The sequence below is a fragment of the Micropterus dolomieu genome, linkage group LG19 (genome assembly GCF_021292245.1).
Source record: "Micropterus dolomieu isolate WLL.071019.BEF.003 ecotype Adirondacks linkage group LG19, ASM2129224v1, whole genome shotgun sequence".
Classification (NCBI taxonomy): Eukaryota; Metazoa; Chordata; class Actinopteri; order Centrarchiformes; family Centrarchidae; genus Micropterus; species Micropterus dolomieu.
Genome location: NC_060168.1, coordinates 10,567,091 through 10,582,654, shown reverse-complemented (window position 1 = coordinate 10,582,654; position 15,564 = coordinate 10,567,091). Strand labels below are relative to the sequence as shown.

Genomic DNA, 15,564 nt, shown 5'->3' with positions numbered 1-15,564 from the left:
ATGACCCAAAACACACAGCTAAAAGCACCCAAGAATGGATAAGAACAAAACGTTGGACTATTCTGAAGTGGCCTTCTATGAGTCCTGATCTGAATCCTATCGAACATCTATGGAAAGAGCTGAAACTTGCAGTCTGGAGAAGGCACCCATCAAACCTGAGACAGCTGGAGCAGTTTGCTCAGGAAGAGTGGGCCAAACTACCTGTTAACAGGTGCAGAGGTGTCATTGAGAGCTACAGAAAACGTTTGATTGCAGTGATTGCCTCTAAAGGTTGTGCAACAAAATATTAGGTTAGCGGTCCCATCATTTTTGTCCATGCCATTTTCATTTGTTTTATTATTTACAATATTATGTTGAATAAACAATCAAAAGAAAAGTCTGATTTCTATTAAATGCGGAATAAACAATGGTGGATGCCAATTACTTTTGTCAGTTTCAAGTTATTTCAGTGAAAATTGTGCATTCTTCGTTTTTTGTGGAGGGGTACCAACAAATTTGGGCACGTCTGTAGCTTGCTGCCACTCATGACATGGCTCTACTGCAGTGAGATAGCTGACCACACCTAGGTTTAAGTCCAGACAAAGAGCACTTTTGCATTTTCCTTCTGTCACCATAGCAGCTGATAAATACACCACGGTACATTTGGATCAGAAGAGACAAGTCACTGTTACTTGTCACATCTTCTGGAATATATTTGCATAAAAGTAGTTGTTGATGTAAATGTGCACTGAATTGCATTTTATTTTGCTGTCATTTCTTGATTTTGTTTGAGACTTGCGCCTCATTTAATGGAAACATAACTTGTGTGTTATACGTGCTTTTGCCTTCTAGGCAGTGCTTTGGGGATGGGCTGAACTGGGCCGGCTGTGCCATCATTGTGCTGCTGGGACAGCAGCGTCGCTTTGACCTCTTTGACTTCTGCTACCATCTGCTCAAAGTCCAAAGACAGGACGGCAAGGATGAGATCATCAAAAATGTGGTGAGTATACTTGATCCACTACATTTACTCACACGCATAAACACACCGCTCGCTATTGTCTGACTTATTCCTTTTCTATTTGCTTTTCCTTGACAGCCCCTGAAGAAGATGGCAGACCGCATTAGGAAGTACCAGATTCTCAACAATGAGATCTTTGCCATCCTCAACAAGTACATGAAGGCAGTGGAGACGGACAGTTCCACTGTGGAGCACGTTCGCTGTTTCCAGCCTCCTATACACCAATCCCTGGCTACCACCTGTTGAGAAAGACCCTTCACACATAGTGCACACAAACACACACACACACACACACACACACTCAAACACACATAGCTGTGATACTAATTTCTGCCTCTTCCTGGTCTTGTAGATTACCACGCTGGCTCCACGCTGGCTTTAAGAATCCAAAGACAAAATCCTCTCAAACTGTTCCTCTCTCTAAAATGTGTCTGTCTTTGAATTCTCAAAGCATTAACCCCTTAGAAGTGGACCAGGCCAGAGGTGGAAGTGTATAGTCACACCGTTTCTTTTTTATTTTACTACCTGTGTGGCTCTCACTCAGACTCATGCATGCCTTCTCTTATTCCTTCCGCTGCACATCTGTGGATTGGACCACCAACACAAATGCCAAAAGAGTATCTTTATTCTATAATCTGAAGCCACTCATTTGAAGTCACAGCCGTTGGGACTCCAAAACGCCTTTCAGAATTTGCAATCAAGAGCTGAGACAAAAGTAAATCTAACAAGGTTTAAATAAAATACTAAATAATGCAACAAAATAACTAATTTTCTAAGTTATATAAATATCTTTTAAGTGAAACATGGTGCTCTTAAGTGCTACTACAGCTACTAACAGTACGAGCACAGGCACCAGTACACCTGTGCTACCATCGTGCGTGTCCTCTATTATGACCCAAACCTGTTTATCGTGATACATTTCTTCACTCACTTGTATGATAATCTGGTCTGCTCATGGTACATAGTCTCTATCATAGCTTTTTCTTCACCTGCTTGCTTTCAAAGGAATGCAGGTACATTGCATTCTTGATTTTGCTTTTATTTATCTAACCACATCTGGGTTTTTTCTTTTTTTTTCTTTTTGCTTCCTCCGGAACCACATTTTTATTCGGCACCAGTTCCACTGTAAATTTCACTGTTGAACTAAGTGAAGTGTTGCGTGTTGTAATTGTTCTTGTTTTTAATTATTAATATTTTAAGTTACACATCCTTGGTATACTTGCATCTCTACTACTGGCTGGAAACCTCATGAACCGTATTTGTTTTCTCTCTTTTGTCTGTTGGAAAGAGTTTTATATTCTGTACATGAATACAGCGATATTATTTACAATTTGGGAAAAGACAGATCTTTATCTGGGTAAATGTGTTTGCTTTTTCAAAATTAAAGAAAAAACAATAACAAAAGAAACAAGATTAGAAAATACCTCTAGGTTGTGTAAAGGCAGTGCTGTACTAGATTAACCTGTTTTGAGTGTGAATGGATGATGTTGGTCTAGCAGACCTACGGAATAGTCTGAACATAAAGGAAAGAAAATCATAACTAAAATGTTAGTTATGATTAAAGGGCAGTTTCCTAAATATAGTCAGTATTTACTATTGTTGGACTTTTGCTTTAGATTTAGTAGTGTTATCAAAATATGCAAAATTTGTCCCTATTTTCTTTTTATATAAAGAATTATTAAGAAGTAACCCTCCCCAAACAGCCCTGTAATCTTTTTCTGCTCCATTTCGAATGAACAAAGTTTCTTTTGTAACTCCAATGTCTTTTTATCATATTTATTCAACTCCGACGTATTGTTCATTTAAAGGTTAATCTAGTAAAAATGAAGGTACCAATGTATCATCTCAAAACCTTTGCATGGCAAGTGTAATTTATTGTCATCAATGGCTCCATTTGTGACATGAGGCTTTGTTTATGATATTGTTGTACAAGTGACCATGTTTTGAAGTACAAAAAAAATGGAGAAAAAGAGTGTAAGATGTACAACAATGGTCCTGCAAAGGATTAGAAATTATGTTGTATTTCCATGAAATAAAAAATGTTTAACTGAAAAAACTGTGTGAAGGATGTTTGTTTTCAGTGGGTTGTACCTTATGTGCGCCCCTCTGAGTATTAAAGCTGTAAACAGATGGCCTTTCCCCTTACTCACTTAATTAGCTGGGTAGGTTTGTAGACTGCCATGTGCACACAGGACCATTTAATGATGGAGAGTTTAAGAAAAATATATATAATACACTTTTTCTTTTTAAGGCAGACTGTTTTTAGGCCCAATAAATAAATAAATATACATACAAAGGATTTAGTATTTTCCACCAGTAATATACCTTGCAGTGTAGAGGAAGTTTTGAAATACTGTAGTGTATAAAGAAACACTTTTCAGAAAATATAACTGAACAGTTGAATTAATAAATTAAATTAAATACGATATTTTCTGATTCTTTTTAAATACCCAGAAGGTTTCACAGATATTGGTTAGTGGCTGAATGTCATAAGTCAGTATAGAGTCTGATTGATTAAATGTAGGCTCGTGACTTAGTATTTCTTTGTAATGTTGAGTTAATTATTACCTGTTCACAACTAAGAAAACCATGAAAACTATATGGCCAAACAAGTAGAAGGTTGATTTATTTATTATTTTACAACACAGAGTTGTACAATTGTTTTAATTTTTTTTTATGCATTCCAACACAGATTTACTATATTTTTAGTAATACTTGGATATAATGAAAATTCAACATATAGTCGGAACATAATAAACATGTATCTAGACACATATGCTGTTACAGTATGAAATTGTGATAATAATAATTGTGAGTAATAATTAAATGATAATTGATGGATGGATAGTATAGATACTACAAACATTTTATAATACTACCACCATGGATGTATTATCAAGGTACATCCATTACTACCACACATGAATTTATAGTTATTTTACAAAAATATTTTATTTTTATCTTACAATGATCTTTAACCAAAACAAAAGTACATAAAATAACAAAATAATAGAACAGGACATATACTCTAACTTTAAACAAAGAACAAAGGGGTATCATGTAACAAACAACAAAGGTATTAAAGAAAAATATGTAAATTTGTACACATTTTAACTGTTTCACTATTCTTTAAATCAAATAAAGGTTCAATATAATGTTTAATTTTGTAATTTGATTTTAATTTTTTTATTGATCCATGGTTCTTAATTTATGTAAATATTAGAGGAAACCTTTTTATGTACAGTCTATGGAGGAAGCGAAGGTAGGGATTGCGTCATCCAGGACTGGATGCCTATTGGCTACGTACGTAAACGTACGTAAAACGTTATGTTTTAAATTTCAGCGGTGAAGCGTTTGTTGTTGTGTGTCAGCGAGCGCTGCACTGCAGCCTTATTGATACGGTTGGACATTTTAAATTAGTTACGTACAGTGGATTAAAATGTCTTTTTCAAGAGCCCCTTTGAAAAGGTTCAACGAGAACGTAGGTGAGTAACGTTCAAAAGCTAAGAGCATGTTGGCAAATTAACCACCCAAGTAGCAATATGTTAACGTTAGCTGACATACGTAAGTTAACGGTAAAGGTAGCATTATTTGTTAAGCAAACGTTAACTAGTGACACTTTATCCCTGTTGTATCGTGCTAGGTTATTTGAAGTTAATGCAATCATATAAAAACAAAACAATTAACGTAGGTTATGTATTTAAGCTAACAAAGACGTAGCATCTGTAACGTGGCTAACATTGTGCTATTGGCCGAAGGCTGTGCCCCTCCACCGGGAACCTATGAGATTAAACCTGGGGACCTGAAGGGAGCTGCTTCCTTCGACAAGTCTGACCGATTCAGACTTGTTAAGGCAGGTATGTGTAAGTGTGAGAAGCACAACAAAGAAAGATCAATAACAAATAAAATCTAACATAACGTTCATAGCTTATTTTGTTTTCATTGTCTGTCTCCAGCCGCTTTGCCACCACCACCACCATCGCCCTCCAGAAATGCCCTGATGTCACCTGTCCGCAGGACTTTGTCAGTTGATGGTCTCGTAAGTTTTCTTTCGTTTCAACACGTAATAACGATGACTCATCAAAAACAGATCTGCTCGTCCTACAACTGCTCCTGTCATAAACCTATACCTTCTTTATGTCTTGCTAAACCTAGGTTGACGGGTCAAGTGTAAAGAGAGAGAGGAATTGCATGACCGTGGAAAGGAAGCAGCAGAAACTCTTGGAGAAAGAGGTACACTTAACATTTGTGCTATAGGTTTACCACACAAATCTTTCAGTTTTCTGTAAGGAGCAGCCTTTAGTCATAACTGAGCAACTGGTAAATCAAATCTTGGACGTCAAAGTCATAACCATAGCTTCGTTTCCTTCCAGATAAGGTCCCTGGTTCAGCAGCGAGGGGAGCAGGACCGTCGCTTGCTGGCTGTAGAAGAGGAGCTGAAGAAGGCGGAGGCCAAACTGCTGGCTGCAGTCAGGGAGAAGACAGGCCTTGCTGCCAATGTCACCACCCTTGAAAGACAGCAAGCTGAGCTGAAGAAAGTTAACGGGTTTCTGAAAAACAAGGTGTGCTTGTTTTATTTTTTTTAGTTTTTTTTTATGTTAATATTGAGGCTTCATTGTATTTAAAAAATCCTGTCTTGATTACTTGTGGATAAGATGTGTCTTAGGGGCTAAAATGTTGTACCTATGATTTTTATTTTTTTTTAATTTATTTTATTTCTCATGAAAAGTGACAAAGTACATGTGTGTTTTTTTTTTTTTTTTTTTTAGGTTTCTGCTGACACTACTAAAAAGAGAATCAATTCTCTCACAATGGAGTTGATGGAGGCCAGGAACACAATAGATACTAAAAACAAGGTATGACTTGTGTACAAATACTTCATTTTATTTTTTAGTAAAATCCATCATTAGAGATTCTCAGCTGCAGTGATGCTTATGTATAGTGTGTGTCTGTTTGTCTGTTCAGGAGTTAAGTATCGTGCAGATTAACACGGAAGGCCAACTGAAAGTGCTTGAAACTGACCTTCAAGCTGCCAGGGCTACTGTCTCTGCTCTAAAGGACAGGAATAAAGACTTGGGTACAATTTAACATCAACATATAGTGCAACTAGTGAGACAAACATGCTTACATATATAGAGGACAAACATTTTATGAACAGCAATGATGAAGTAACCAGGGCTGTACTGTGATTTTAATTTATTTATGTTTTTTTAACAGAGGACCATCATCAAGAGACCAAAGCCCAGAATGTAGAGCTGGAGAAGGACCGTGCTAAACTGCATGGTGAGTTTTGTGAAGGTCTTACTTTTTCTTTGACACACACTTAGTTGTGTTTACCCACGACTTCTAGAAAATTGTATATCTAGACTAGTTCCCAGGTTTCTCAGCATGTCTTGCGCGCATTAAGATCTATGTATGTCCGTACTATTGCTCGTGGTGTACAAATAAACATCTCAGGTTACAGGTAGCAGTGTTCCTGCTTCTGTTTGCGGGTTTGCCTCCTTATACCACCACCCATAATTGTGTTATTTTCCAGCTTTGATACAGGAGCTGAGAGAGGAGATAAGAGTCTTGCAGGGATACCTGGATGAAGCCAATGACCAGATCCAGGTATAAACTAGGCCTATAAGAGCAAAGCTTACAAAAGTGGACGTCTCTCTTTGATCTTTAAGTCACTTTGTGAAAGATGTGCTTGAGCTGTTTGTATTTTTGTAGGATCTCCGCTTGAAGCTCCAAGAGAAGTCACAGGAGAACACTGTTGCTGGTTCTCAGGTGGAGAAAGTGATGTAAGCAAATGCCTAACTGTTCATCCAAACATTTCAACTGTATACCACGAATACTCATTTGTCACTTTTACACAGGCAACTAGAGACTGAGCTAGAAACCACTCAAGGTGTGTTGAGACAAAAAGAGGATGAGGTGCAGAAATTCAAGCAAGAGCTGCAGGCATCAAAGGATGCATTACTGGGATTGGAGAAGAGGCTGGAGAACACAGAGCTGGAGCTGAAGTCTTCACAAAAATCAATGAGTGACATGGAGGAGCAAATGAATTTGGCAAGCCAAGAAGTTGAAGACTCTCAAGCTACAGTTCGACAGCAGGAGGCAGAGCTTGCTAGACTAAGGGAGGTGCTCAGAAGGACTGAGAAGGAGCTGGACGAGAGAGTGGCACACCTTGAACAGCGCTATCTGTTCTCTGAGGAAGAGAGAAGTGTGTTCGCCAAGATCCTGTCACAGTTTTAATTAAAAATTGCAGAAATGCATTCAAGGTTATGTGATGCATGTATTGTGTATACATTTTGTGGTGCTTAGGCAAGACTCAGGAGGAGGGGCTGAGGAGAGTGGAGGAGTTGAAGACGGAGCTCGTCTTGCTAAAGGACGCTAAAAGAGATGAGAAAGAGAGACTGTTGCAGCTTGAGCAAGAACATGCTACTCTTATTGAGGAACTGACAAAGGAAAAGGTTACACAGATGTTTCTTTCCTAAATGGCAGATTCTGTTTCAAGTCAGTGCAGAATCGGCCAAAAGCCGTAACCGGACTCTTTCCTCTACAGGCACTGGTGGACTCCTTGTCTGTCCTGGTGGAGCACGAGAGGGAGGAGTCTGAGGAGCGGTTGAGAAAGCTGAAGGAGGAGATGGAGGAGGTGCTGGGAGAGCTCGCTCTCTTGGAGGATCAGGAGCAGAGTAGGCAGGAGGTGGCAGAGAGGAATCAGGATGCCCACCAGAGGCTGCAGGAGGAAAACAACGAGCTGGGGAGACAGCTGACTGCTACTAGGACGCTGTTGGAGAGGTGAGCAACCAAAGGCCTTGCATGCTGATGAGAAGTGTTGACAGAAAAGAAAATGTGATGGATAACTTGCATTTTCAGTTATCATCAACTCTTTCAGTTATTTTCTGGATTATTGGATTAATTGTTTAGTCTGAAATGCACAGTAGTATCACAATTTCTCAGAGCACAAGAGGACTCCATCAAATGTATTGTTTTGTCCAACCAGCAGTCCACAACCCAAAGATATTCAGTTTATGATCATACAAACAAAGCAAACCAACAAAGCGCCACATTGTCACACTTGACAAGCTGGAAACCAGATAATATTTACATGTATGCTGTTTTTGATGCTATGTACTATTGCTGCTTGTTGTCTTTTATGATGTACGGTGTTGAGTGTCATGGAAGGCGCCATCAGATAAAATGTATTATTATTTATGTAAATGTTCACTAAAACAGTTGCACATTAATTTTCACTCAATCGATTCATGTCTTAATTGTTTCTGCGCTGCTTACAAAAGCATTGCTCTGTTGTGCAATTCACCATAAACGGAAGATTTTGTATTGATGTGACATATTTTCATAAATGTGGTATATTCAGAAAAGTATTATTTGAAGGTACTGCATAAAAAGGATGTAAAATGGTAATCTTCTGATTTATATCAGTTCTTTGTTTAAGGCAGTTGACACATCAAATCTGTGTGCTTGTCATTACTAGTAAGAGCAATGATGTGGCCGCTTTAAAAGAGGAGCATTTAGCAGCCATGAGAGAACTCCAAGAGGCACACACTAACTTACTGGGGAAGATGGCGGACATTGTGACAGAGCTGGAAAGGTGAGTGCTCCAGCGTCAGTATTTTTTGTATTCCTGGAATATGAGTTTGCTTCGTGTTTGCGTTTATCTTAAAAAGTCTGTCAGTGTGTAAGGTTCCTGGACTGCTTGTCTTACTTTTCAGCGCCAGAGAGGCCCTGAAGGGTGCAGAGGGAAGACAGAAATCACTAGAAGCAGAGGTGGAGAGAGTGACCCAGCAGTTGAAGGAGGAGATGAACAAAGTGGTGCAACAGAAAGAGGAGATCAACAGAATGAAGGAGGAGTTAGAGGAGCACCAGAAGAGAGAGTTAGCTGAAGCAACAGCCAGGGAAGAGAATTCAAGGTATGCTTTAAATTCAAGTTCAGTCTGTGCCCTGTGTCTTTTCCACCTTTTTTATATTCCCTTTTTCCTTGACTTGATAGAGTGTTGCTGGAGGTGCAGACTCGCCTTGCACAAAAAGATGAGGAGATGAAGGCCACTGAGGCGAGGCATGCTGCTCTGATCAATCAGCTACAGCAGGAGCTACAGCTGCAGACAAAGGAGAGGGAAGAGGCACTGGGGCAACTAGGAGGTCAGAGTGTAACTCAGCTCCAAAATGAGAATAAAAAAGCCCAGGAACTGCTCAGGGAGGTCTGTCAGGAAAAAGTGGAACTAATGGAACAGCTCCAACATGAAAGAGAAGATAAAGTTAAAATTCAGACGGCCCTTCAAGAGGAAAGGGGAGCATTGGAGGTTGAAAGGAAAGACCACCAGCAGGTCAGGTCAGAGGTGCTCAGACTACAGGCCGAGCTTGAGAGAGTAGATGAGGAAAGACAGAGTCTTCTGTCTCAAGTGGAACTCAAACACCAGTCCACGCTTGCTCTTGGAAATCAACTGAACATGGCAGAGCAGGACAGGAATCAGCTTCAGTCTCGCCTGGATGAGGTTGAACAAGGGAGTGTGAGCTTCCAGGCCCAATTAGACCTTATGGAGGAGAAGACACAGGCTCTGCAGCGCAAGCTGCAAGAACACCGACAAGATAGACAGGTTCTACAGGAGCAGGTAGAAGTACTGACTCAGGAAAAGGTTACACTGCAGTGGGAGATGGAGGAGGAGCGGCGAGAACTCAAAAAACAAATAACTGAAGCACAGGAGAAAAGGTGAGCAAGATTGGATTTTTATTGTGTGTAATTTGGAGGATTTTTTCAGTTTTGTAACAATTTGCAAATGTTTACTCATCCTTTTTTCTAAGCTCCCCAAGGTCAGAGACAGAACACTGGAGGAAACTATATGAGGAACTGTTTGCAAAAGTCAGGCCCTTCCAGGTTAGTTATTTCCTCAGCAATAAATTAACAGGTCATCCTTCATTAAAGCTGCACTAATCAATATTTTATGTTAACAGTGGGAAACATAACCATGTGAAAGGTGTTGCTTGTAGTGCACCTGCCTCTGCTGTTCTACTCAGCTTTAAGAAGCATTGTTGTGTCTTGGCTCATAGTTTTGGTTTTACAGGCCACTCATCAACCTTGTTTTCAACAGCAAAAAAGCTCTGACAAACCCAGTGTAGAAGTACCTGCCCACTACCAGACAGACAAAGTTAGCAACTAACTGGTGAACATAGTGAAGAGCTGATTTATTTTAATTTTTTTTTTTTCTTTTTCTTTTTCTTTTTTTTCCCCCTCCTTTTAGAGTTGGAGAGTTTCAAATGAAATCAGTGTCTGCTGGATGTGTAAATGTGCAAATTATTTAGTTGTTTTTTTGTTTTTTTTTATGGTAACATTTGCTATATAAATGTGATAATATCCAACCGTATGTCACTGTTTTTAACTTGTTGCGTTGCCCCTACTGGCCAAAACAATCAATTCATGTAGAGTTATTCATGTAGAAGTTAAAATACATGGAGGAGTGAAACCCCTCTCAATGTTCATGTTGGTGTGGGCCCACAGGAACAGCTCAATGCATTTGCAGCAGAGCGAAATGCACTACTCAATGAAAATGGATCAAACCAGGAGGAGTTAAACAAGTTGGCTGATGCTTACGCTCGTCTGCTGGGCCACCAGAACCAGAAGCAGAAGATCAAACATGTGATAAAGCTGAAAGATGAGAATATCTCCCTAAAACAGGTGATACTCAAGAGCTGCGGCGTCTGCTTTCTAAACCACATGTTTTATCTTTTTGTGTCAAGCTCAAGTGGCTGTACTTCATCCTCTAGATAGATAGATATATAGATGGATAGATAAAATAATTTTCTTTGTGTGTGTGTGCGCGCAGGAGGTGTCTAAGCTTCGTTCCCAGGTAAACCGGCAGAGGAGTGATCTGGAGCAGCTGAAATCTAAAGTCCCTGGTGCTCCTCGCCGCAGGTTTGATCCCAGCAAAGCATTCCAACACGATAAGGAGAATATGAAAACAGAAACAACTGAACCTCTTCAAGAGGGTGAGTGCTAAACTACCTCACCCTGCACCTATATAGGGGCAGAACCTTGGACACATGGCAAGATGTGATGAGAACTGAACAATTACAGGATTTTCTTTTGATGATGATTTTGACCTTATGCAGTTGCTGAGATATTTTTGTGGAAGCCTAAATTTTTGTTTTTTGTTTTCAGGAAATCGTTATGCGTGATGGAGCTCTTCCACCAGACAAGAACTAACAACTAATTAGCTGCCAAATTTAATTTTTCTGGTTTGGTTTTTTGTATACTTAATTAACCTCTTACTTGGATGCTAATTTGTCATTCTTAAAAGTGTTAACTGTATTTCCCAAATGCTGATATTTTACAGCCTTTAATGTGTGAAATTGTTACGTAGACAGTGAGAATGTGTGTTATCTGTCTTTTGTTTTTAAAGAAATGTTAGGAGCAGATTGATTGTGTGTTGTACAGTAGCAGTGTGTCAAAATAATGAACAAATAGATCGCTTTAAGCACACACAATCCAACACAAAAGCATAGTTGGCATAAATGTGAGATTTTTAAATGTGTGGAGATTTTATCTTTGTAACTTCCTTAGTAATTTGTACTGTAGCAGAACCAGTATCATCTGGAATAGCTCTTATAAATCTTTCTTTTCTGTAAATAAAGACAGATTTTAATGCTCTTAAAACACAAAAGTGTTAATGATGGTTATTTACTTCAAGTATAAAATGCTATGTACAAAGCTATTGATTGTTTTTTGCTCGGGGCTTCATGGCCATGTCTGTCTTCAGCCAGTAGAGAGCACTGTAGGACTGCAGCCACAGGTTGGACCACAGCAAAATGCTATTACAACCCATGTTTTATCCACACTATACCGGCTACAAAGAACACAAATTCACATCTTTGCAGAGAGGAGCCCTGGGTTATAGGTCATGAAGCTTTATTTCCTTCAGTTGATAAGACATAGCCAGTAAGCATTGGGCCAGAAATTGACTTTTTACTCGCTATGAACGGTGCTAGTTGGGGAGAGTCAGTCGCAGTATCCCTCCAGGTGGTAAATGCTGCATGGCTTATGGCAGCACTGCTCCACGATGCCTCTCTTCACCTTGGGCTCTTCGTGGCCAGACAGAGCCCTCCACAGCCGCTGCTCCTGTTTGGCCCTTTTGGACAGGATCCCTTTGAAGTGGAGAAAGTTTCCATAGCCCTGTGTTAAGTTCTGCTGCTGCTGTGCAAACCTCCCAGTTCCTCAAACTACCATGTAGACTGTTCACACTTTAATGGAGATTTAATGGGTAGGTAATCTGATCTCCCCAATCCATTTAGTCTTGTTAGTCTCTACTTCAAGAGGAGAGATATGATGGCACTCCAACAGGGGCATAAAGCTTACACCTCGTAAAGTTAACTTCAAAACATCAACAGAATGTTTGAGGTGGATGATCCAAGTAATGCGTTTTGGGAATGACGTAATGAGGAATTGGGGGATTTCACAAGATTGGTGATTATTGGATTTGTCACATCATGTTGATGTTAAAAGCAACAATAAGAAACCAAACGCCTGGCCAGACCAATGAATTTAAAAGAGGCCGGAGACAGGCTTTGTACACTAATGAATGTTTGGACAAATTCATAGATTTAGTTCAGGGAAGTTTCCAGCATGTTGTCTCTAAATATCTTTCCTCCAGCTAGGATCCAAATTGGCATTCTCATTAGAGAAGGTCTGAACTTTGAACGTTTTGGGCAGAGTCTGCCAAGAGACAAAGTCAGCCTGGGGTTTTGGGGCAATGTCATGCTGTTCCTTTCTGAACTTCCACCATCAAGGGGACAATTAGAGCTTATTTTACACAAGTCAAAACCAAATAAGTCAAAACTGTTCACGGAGTTATTGTGGCCTTACCGAGCAGATGTTCGAGATCCCGCTTGTGGGGTCGGTTTGAACTGTAGAAAAAGCCCCGTTCTCCACATACGAAGTAGAGGGCGTCCACCAGGTGGGAGCCACACAGGTGCTGGGTGGGAGCCGAGGTCACCCCAGGAGAGTGGAGCACCAGCAGTAACAGGATGGACGCTGCCCATGGTACCCTGGCCATAGGAGGGAGACCTCTTGGGGAGAGCACAAAACGAAAAGCCCGCACATAAAATAGTACACATCTGATCAAATTTTTACGATGTTAGGTTTGAAAGACGAAGAGTAGAACTGAATCCACTTATCAATACTTAATACCATGAGGCCAGATGGTTGAAAGCTGAAGGATGAAGTAATGCTCATATTTGATCAGACCTTTCTTGGCGACACTCATTTTACAGGCATTACAAGACCACTTTCTTTTAAAAATTTTAGACCTAGATATTTCAGCAATGTTCCTGTGAAATTCCACCAGATAGCTTTTAACGTATAATAGCTCAGAGACAACACAGAAGGCACGCAGCAATACCCCAGCTCATAACAAGGGCTTTGAAGGTAGCAGACAGTGTAGCAATTGATTCTTTCAAAGGCCAGGATAAAAAGCTGTGGTTAAAGAAGGGTTGCAGAACAGTCATTGGACAATATTTGACTCAAATCTCTAAATCTTCCAAATTAGCGTGAGCCTAAGTCGACGAAAAGTGATGAGGGCAAAAATGACATCTTGATAGCCCAGGTGGTCTTTACTGGGGTGAAATTCCTGAAAGAATCAGATAGTTTTAATGTGACCTTTTTGATGTTTGTATACAGCATTTTAGAGATCTTCCACCCAAGGTCATGTTTAATGTTATTTGTACACAGCTCCTATTGAAGTAAATTGGAAATTGATTTTATTTCAACACTTTTTGCTTTACTTTTCTCCCCAGGTGAGCCTTATTTTATCAAAGCCCCATCTATTGCAAGCTGGATAGATTGTCCCCAAATCATCACTGTGGATACTGTCAACGTGTCCTCAAGGTCAGTCCACACCGTGCTGTCCCGCTTAGCAGCTACACTGCTCAAGAGTGGGAAGGATCTTTCCCAAGATTACAGAATTGTTATTAGTGTTATTAGTTAAATCCCATTTGTGATGGATATTCTCCCGGGTTGAAAGTTCAGCTCCATTTTCAAGGTGAAAAACATATTTAGCAGTCATCTAGAAACTATATAGACCTTTTGTGGACATCTTATAGTGTACTGCAGATTATTGGATTGAAAATGAATCATTTTAACAGTGTCTTTAACAATGCACCTGTGCCAGGCATTACAACATTGGCAGAGCGCTCTATCAGGCCCGCCGCTCCTCTATCCCTCTTGGCTGGATGCCAGGCTCCTTGGCACAGTAGATTGGTTGAATTATAGATCCTGTCCGTGCTACTCTTTACTTTCATCTCTGGTTATTATACACATACATTTTCAAAGTTTAAATCTTGAGGGAAGACAGAGAAACTTGCTTACCTGTGTTTGAGGCCTCAGTGCAGCAGAGCAGCTTGTAGTTGATGAAAAGGACCTAGGCCTTTAGGACTGTTCAGAGAACATCTCCACATGGCTACCTTTGGCCCTTATAACTCCCCACCTGCACCTGGCCTTTGTCAGCCTCAGCGGAAAACGCTAAGGTCCTCTCATTAACACACCTGACCTGTAAGCATGCTGATCTTCTCTTGAGTAGCACTAAGTCATTTAACTTAGTGTGAACTGCACAGTTGGGACGTAGTTGAGAAGGCAGTTACCTAGTGCGATACCCAGTTGAACCCCCGCTGTGTGGTGGCCTGACTGGCACGGTTCACACGCTGACAGACAAACACCATATGCCATGTTCTGATCACATACTGTAGTGTGTAGTGATTAAAGGACTTCCAGGCTTGTTAGTGACCACTAGTGGTGTGGTTAAGGTGGAGCTGTGTGCATGAATAATAACTCATGAGAATAAAGTGTTTTTTTTGGTATCAGTCTCTGTCTGTCTTACAAAGTAAAAACAAAATGCTCACTATAATTTAGAAATGTCATAAAATATGGAGTCTAATATTTTGTCAAATATAATGCGGCGAGCTTCCCTGAGCCGTTTTCAATGTATCTTTGTGTCAGTATGTACTCTATTGCTCATACAAAACTACCGTGTTACAAAATTAGTATATCCTAAATGTAATTCTTGGGAGAAAAAGTTATTCAGTTACTTTTGTCTTCCGTTCAATTCTTGTTTTATTGCATAGGGGTTGACTCATCTCTTGTCATGTGCAGCAGCTGTTCTTTATAATTTTAGTGTGCCTACAGTATCCGGGGGTGGGCCAAATTTAGATGAGAGGTGACACGCTGTATAATTTTATATCAAATAGTGACTCAACTGTCAGGCCCTGAGGAAGCAGCACAGCTCTGTACTATTACTTCTATGCCTCTGTGGTTTAATTTCACTTTTAACATTTAGAATTGGTACAGGATTGTTGTAATGTAATATCCTGTAAAAGAATACCTATAGTGTAAAATAGAGCATATACAGGAGACTATTGGAGGGCAATGTCAATGCTTACTGAACATATTTATATAAATAGACTGGTTGATAACCTCATAGTCCAATTTTTTGGTGTGTAAAATATTATGACATAGACATAGTGACTGTGAAATTTGGGGCTGTACCCCCGGCAATGACGTTTGATTTTGTTGATCC

The 15,564-nt window shown here is 39.9% G+C and overlaps 3 protein-coding genes across 4 annotated transcripts in view; 2 read left to right on the top strand and 1 right to left on the bottom strand.

Moving 5' to 3' along the window:
• Positions 1 to 3,053, top strand: part of cyfip2 (cytoplasmic FMR1 interacting protein 2) — a 32,389-nt gene extending 29,336 nt beyond the window's left edge. For both annotated transcript variants that reach the window (XM_046029963.1, XM_046029962.1), the window contains 2 exons: positions 832 to 979; positions 1,076 to 3,053. In XM_046029963.1, coding sequence (XP_045885919.1) covers positions 832 to 979; positions 1,076 to 1,243 — 316 coding nt within the window. In that variant the 3' untranslated portion in view covers positions 1,244 to 3,053. The remainder of the gene's footprint in view (positions 1 to 831; positions 980 to 1,075) is intronic.
• Positions 3,054 to 4,323: 1,270 nt separating this feature from the next.
• Positions 4,324 to 11,656, top strand: hmmr (hyaluronan-mediated motility receptor (RHAMM)). Its single transcript, XM_046031349.1, has 20 exons — positions 4,324 to 4,482; positions 4,756 to 4,854; positions 4,954 to 5,036; positions 5,153 to 5,230; positions 5,371 to 5,559; positions 5,767 to 5,853; positions 5,963 to 6,074; positions 6,215 to 6,280; positions 6,534 to 6,607; positions 6,713 to 6,783; positions 6,859 to 7,205; positions 7,307 to 7,455; positions 7,548 to 7,783; positions 8,481 to 8,597; positions 8,719 to 8,916; positions 8,997 to 9,713; positions 9,806 to 9,878; positions 10,500 to 10,676; positions 10,825 to 10,987; positions 11,160 to 11,656. Exons 1-20 carry the CDS (start codon positions 4,437 to 4,439, stop codon positions 11,174 to 11,176), a joined length of 3,099 nt encoding a protein of 1,032 aa, XP_045887305.1. The 5' UTR covers positions 4,324 to 4,436; the 3' UTR covers positions 11,177 to 11,656.
• Positions 11,657 to 11,874: 218 nt separating this feature from the next.
• Positions 11,875 to 14,670, bottom strand: insb (preproinsulin b). The gene is made up of 3 exons (XM_046030930.1): positions 14,361 to 14,670; positions 12,861 to 13,061; positions 11,875 to 12,142 (listed from the first exon to the last, which is right to left on the bottom strand). Exons 2-3 carry the CDS (start codon positions 13,048 to 13,050, stop codon positions 11,997 to 11,999), a joined length of 336 nt encoding a protein of 111 aa, XP_045886886.1. The 5' UTR covers positions 13,051 to 13,061; positions 14,361 to 14,670; the 3' UTR covers positions 11,875 to 11,996.
• Positions 14,671 to 15,564: the final 894 nt, after the last annotated feature.

Coding starts and splice junctions, on each gene's coding strand:
- hmmr (XM_046031349.1), top strand. CDS start 4,437: ATGTCTTTTTCAAGAGCCCCTTTGAAAAGGTTCAACGAGAACGTAG. Junction 5,560..5,766: donor ACGGGTTTCTGAAAAACAAG/GTGTGCTTGTTT, acceptor TTTTTTTTTTAG/GTTTCTGCTGACACTACTAA. Junction 7,784..8,480: donor ACTAGGACGCTGTTGGAGAG/GTGAGCAACCAA, acceptor TGTCATTACTAG/TAAGAGCAATGATGTGGCCG.
- insb (XM_046030930.1), bottom strand. CDS start 13,050: ATGGCCAGGGTACCATGGGCAGCGTCCATCCTGTTACTGCTGGTGCTC. Junction 12,143..12,860: donor GGATCTCGAACATCTGCTCG/GTAAGGCCACAA, acceptor TCCACTTCAAAG/GGATCCTGTCCAAAAGGGCC.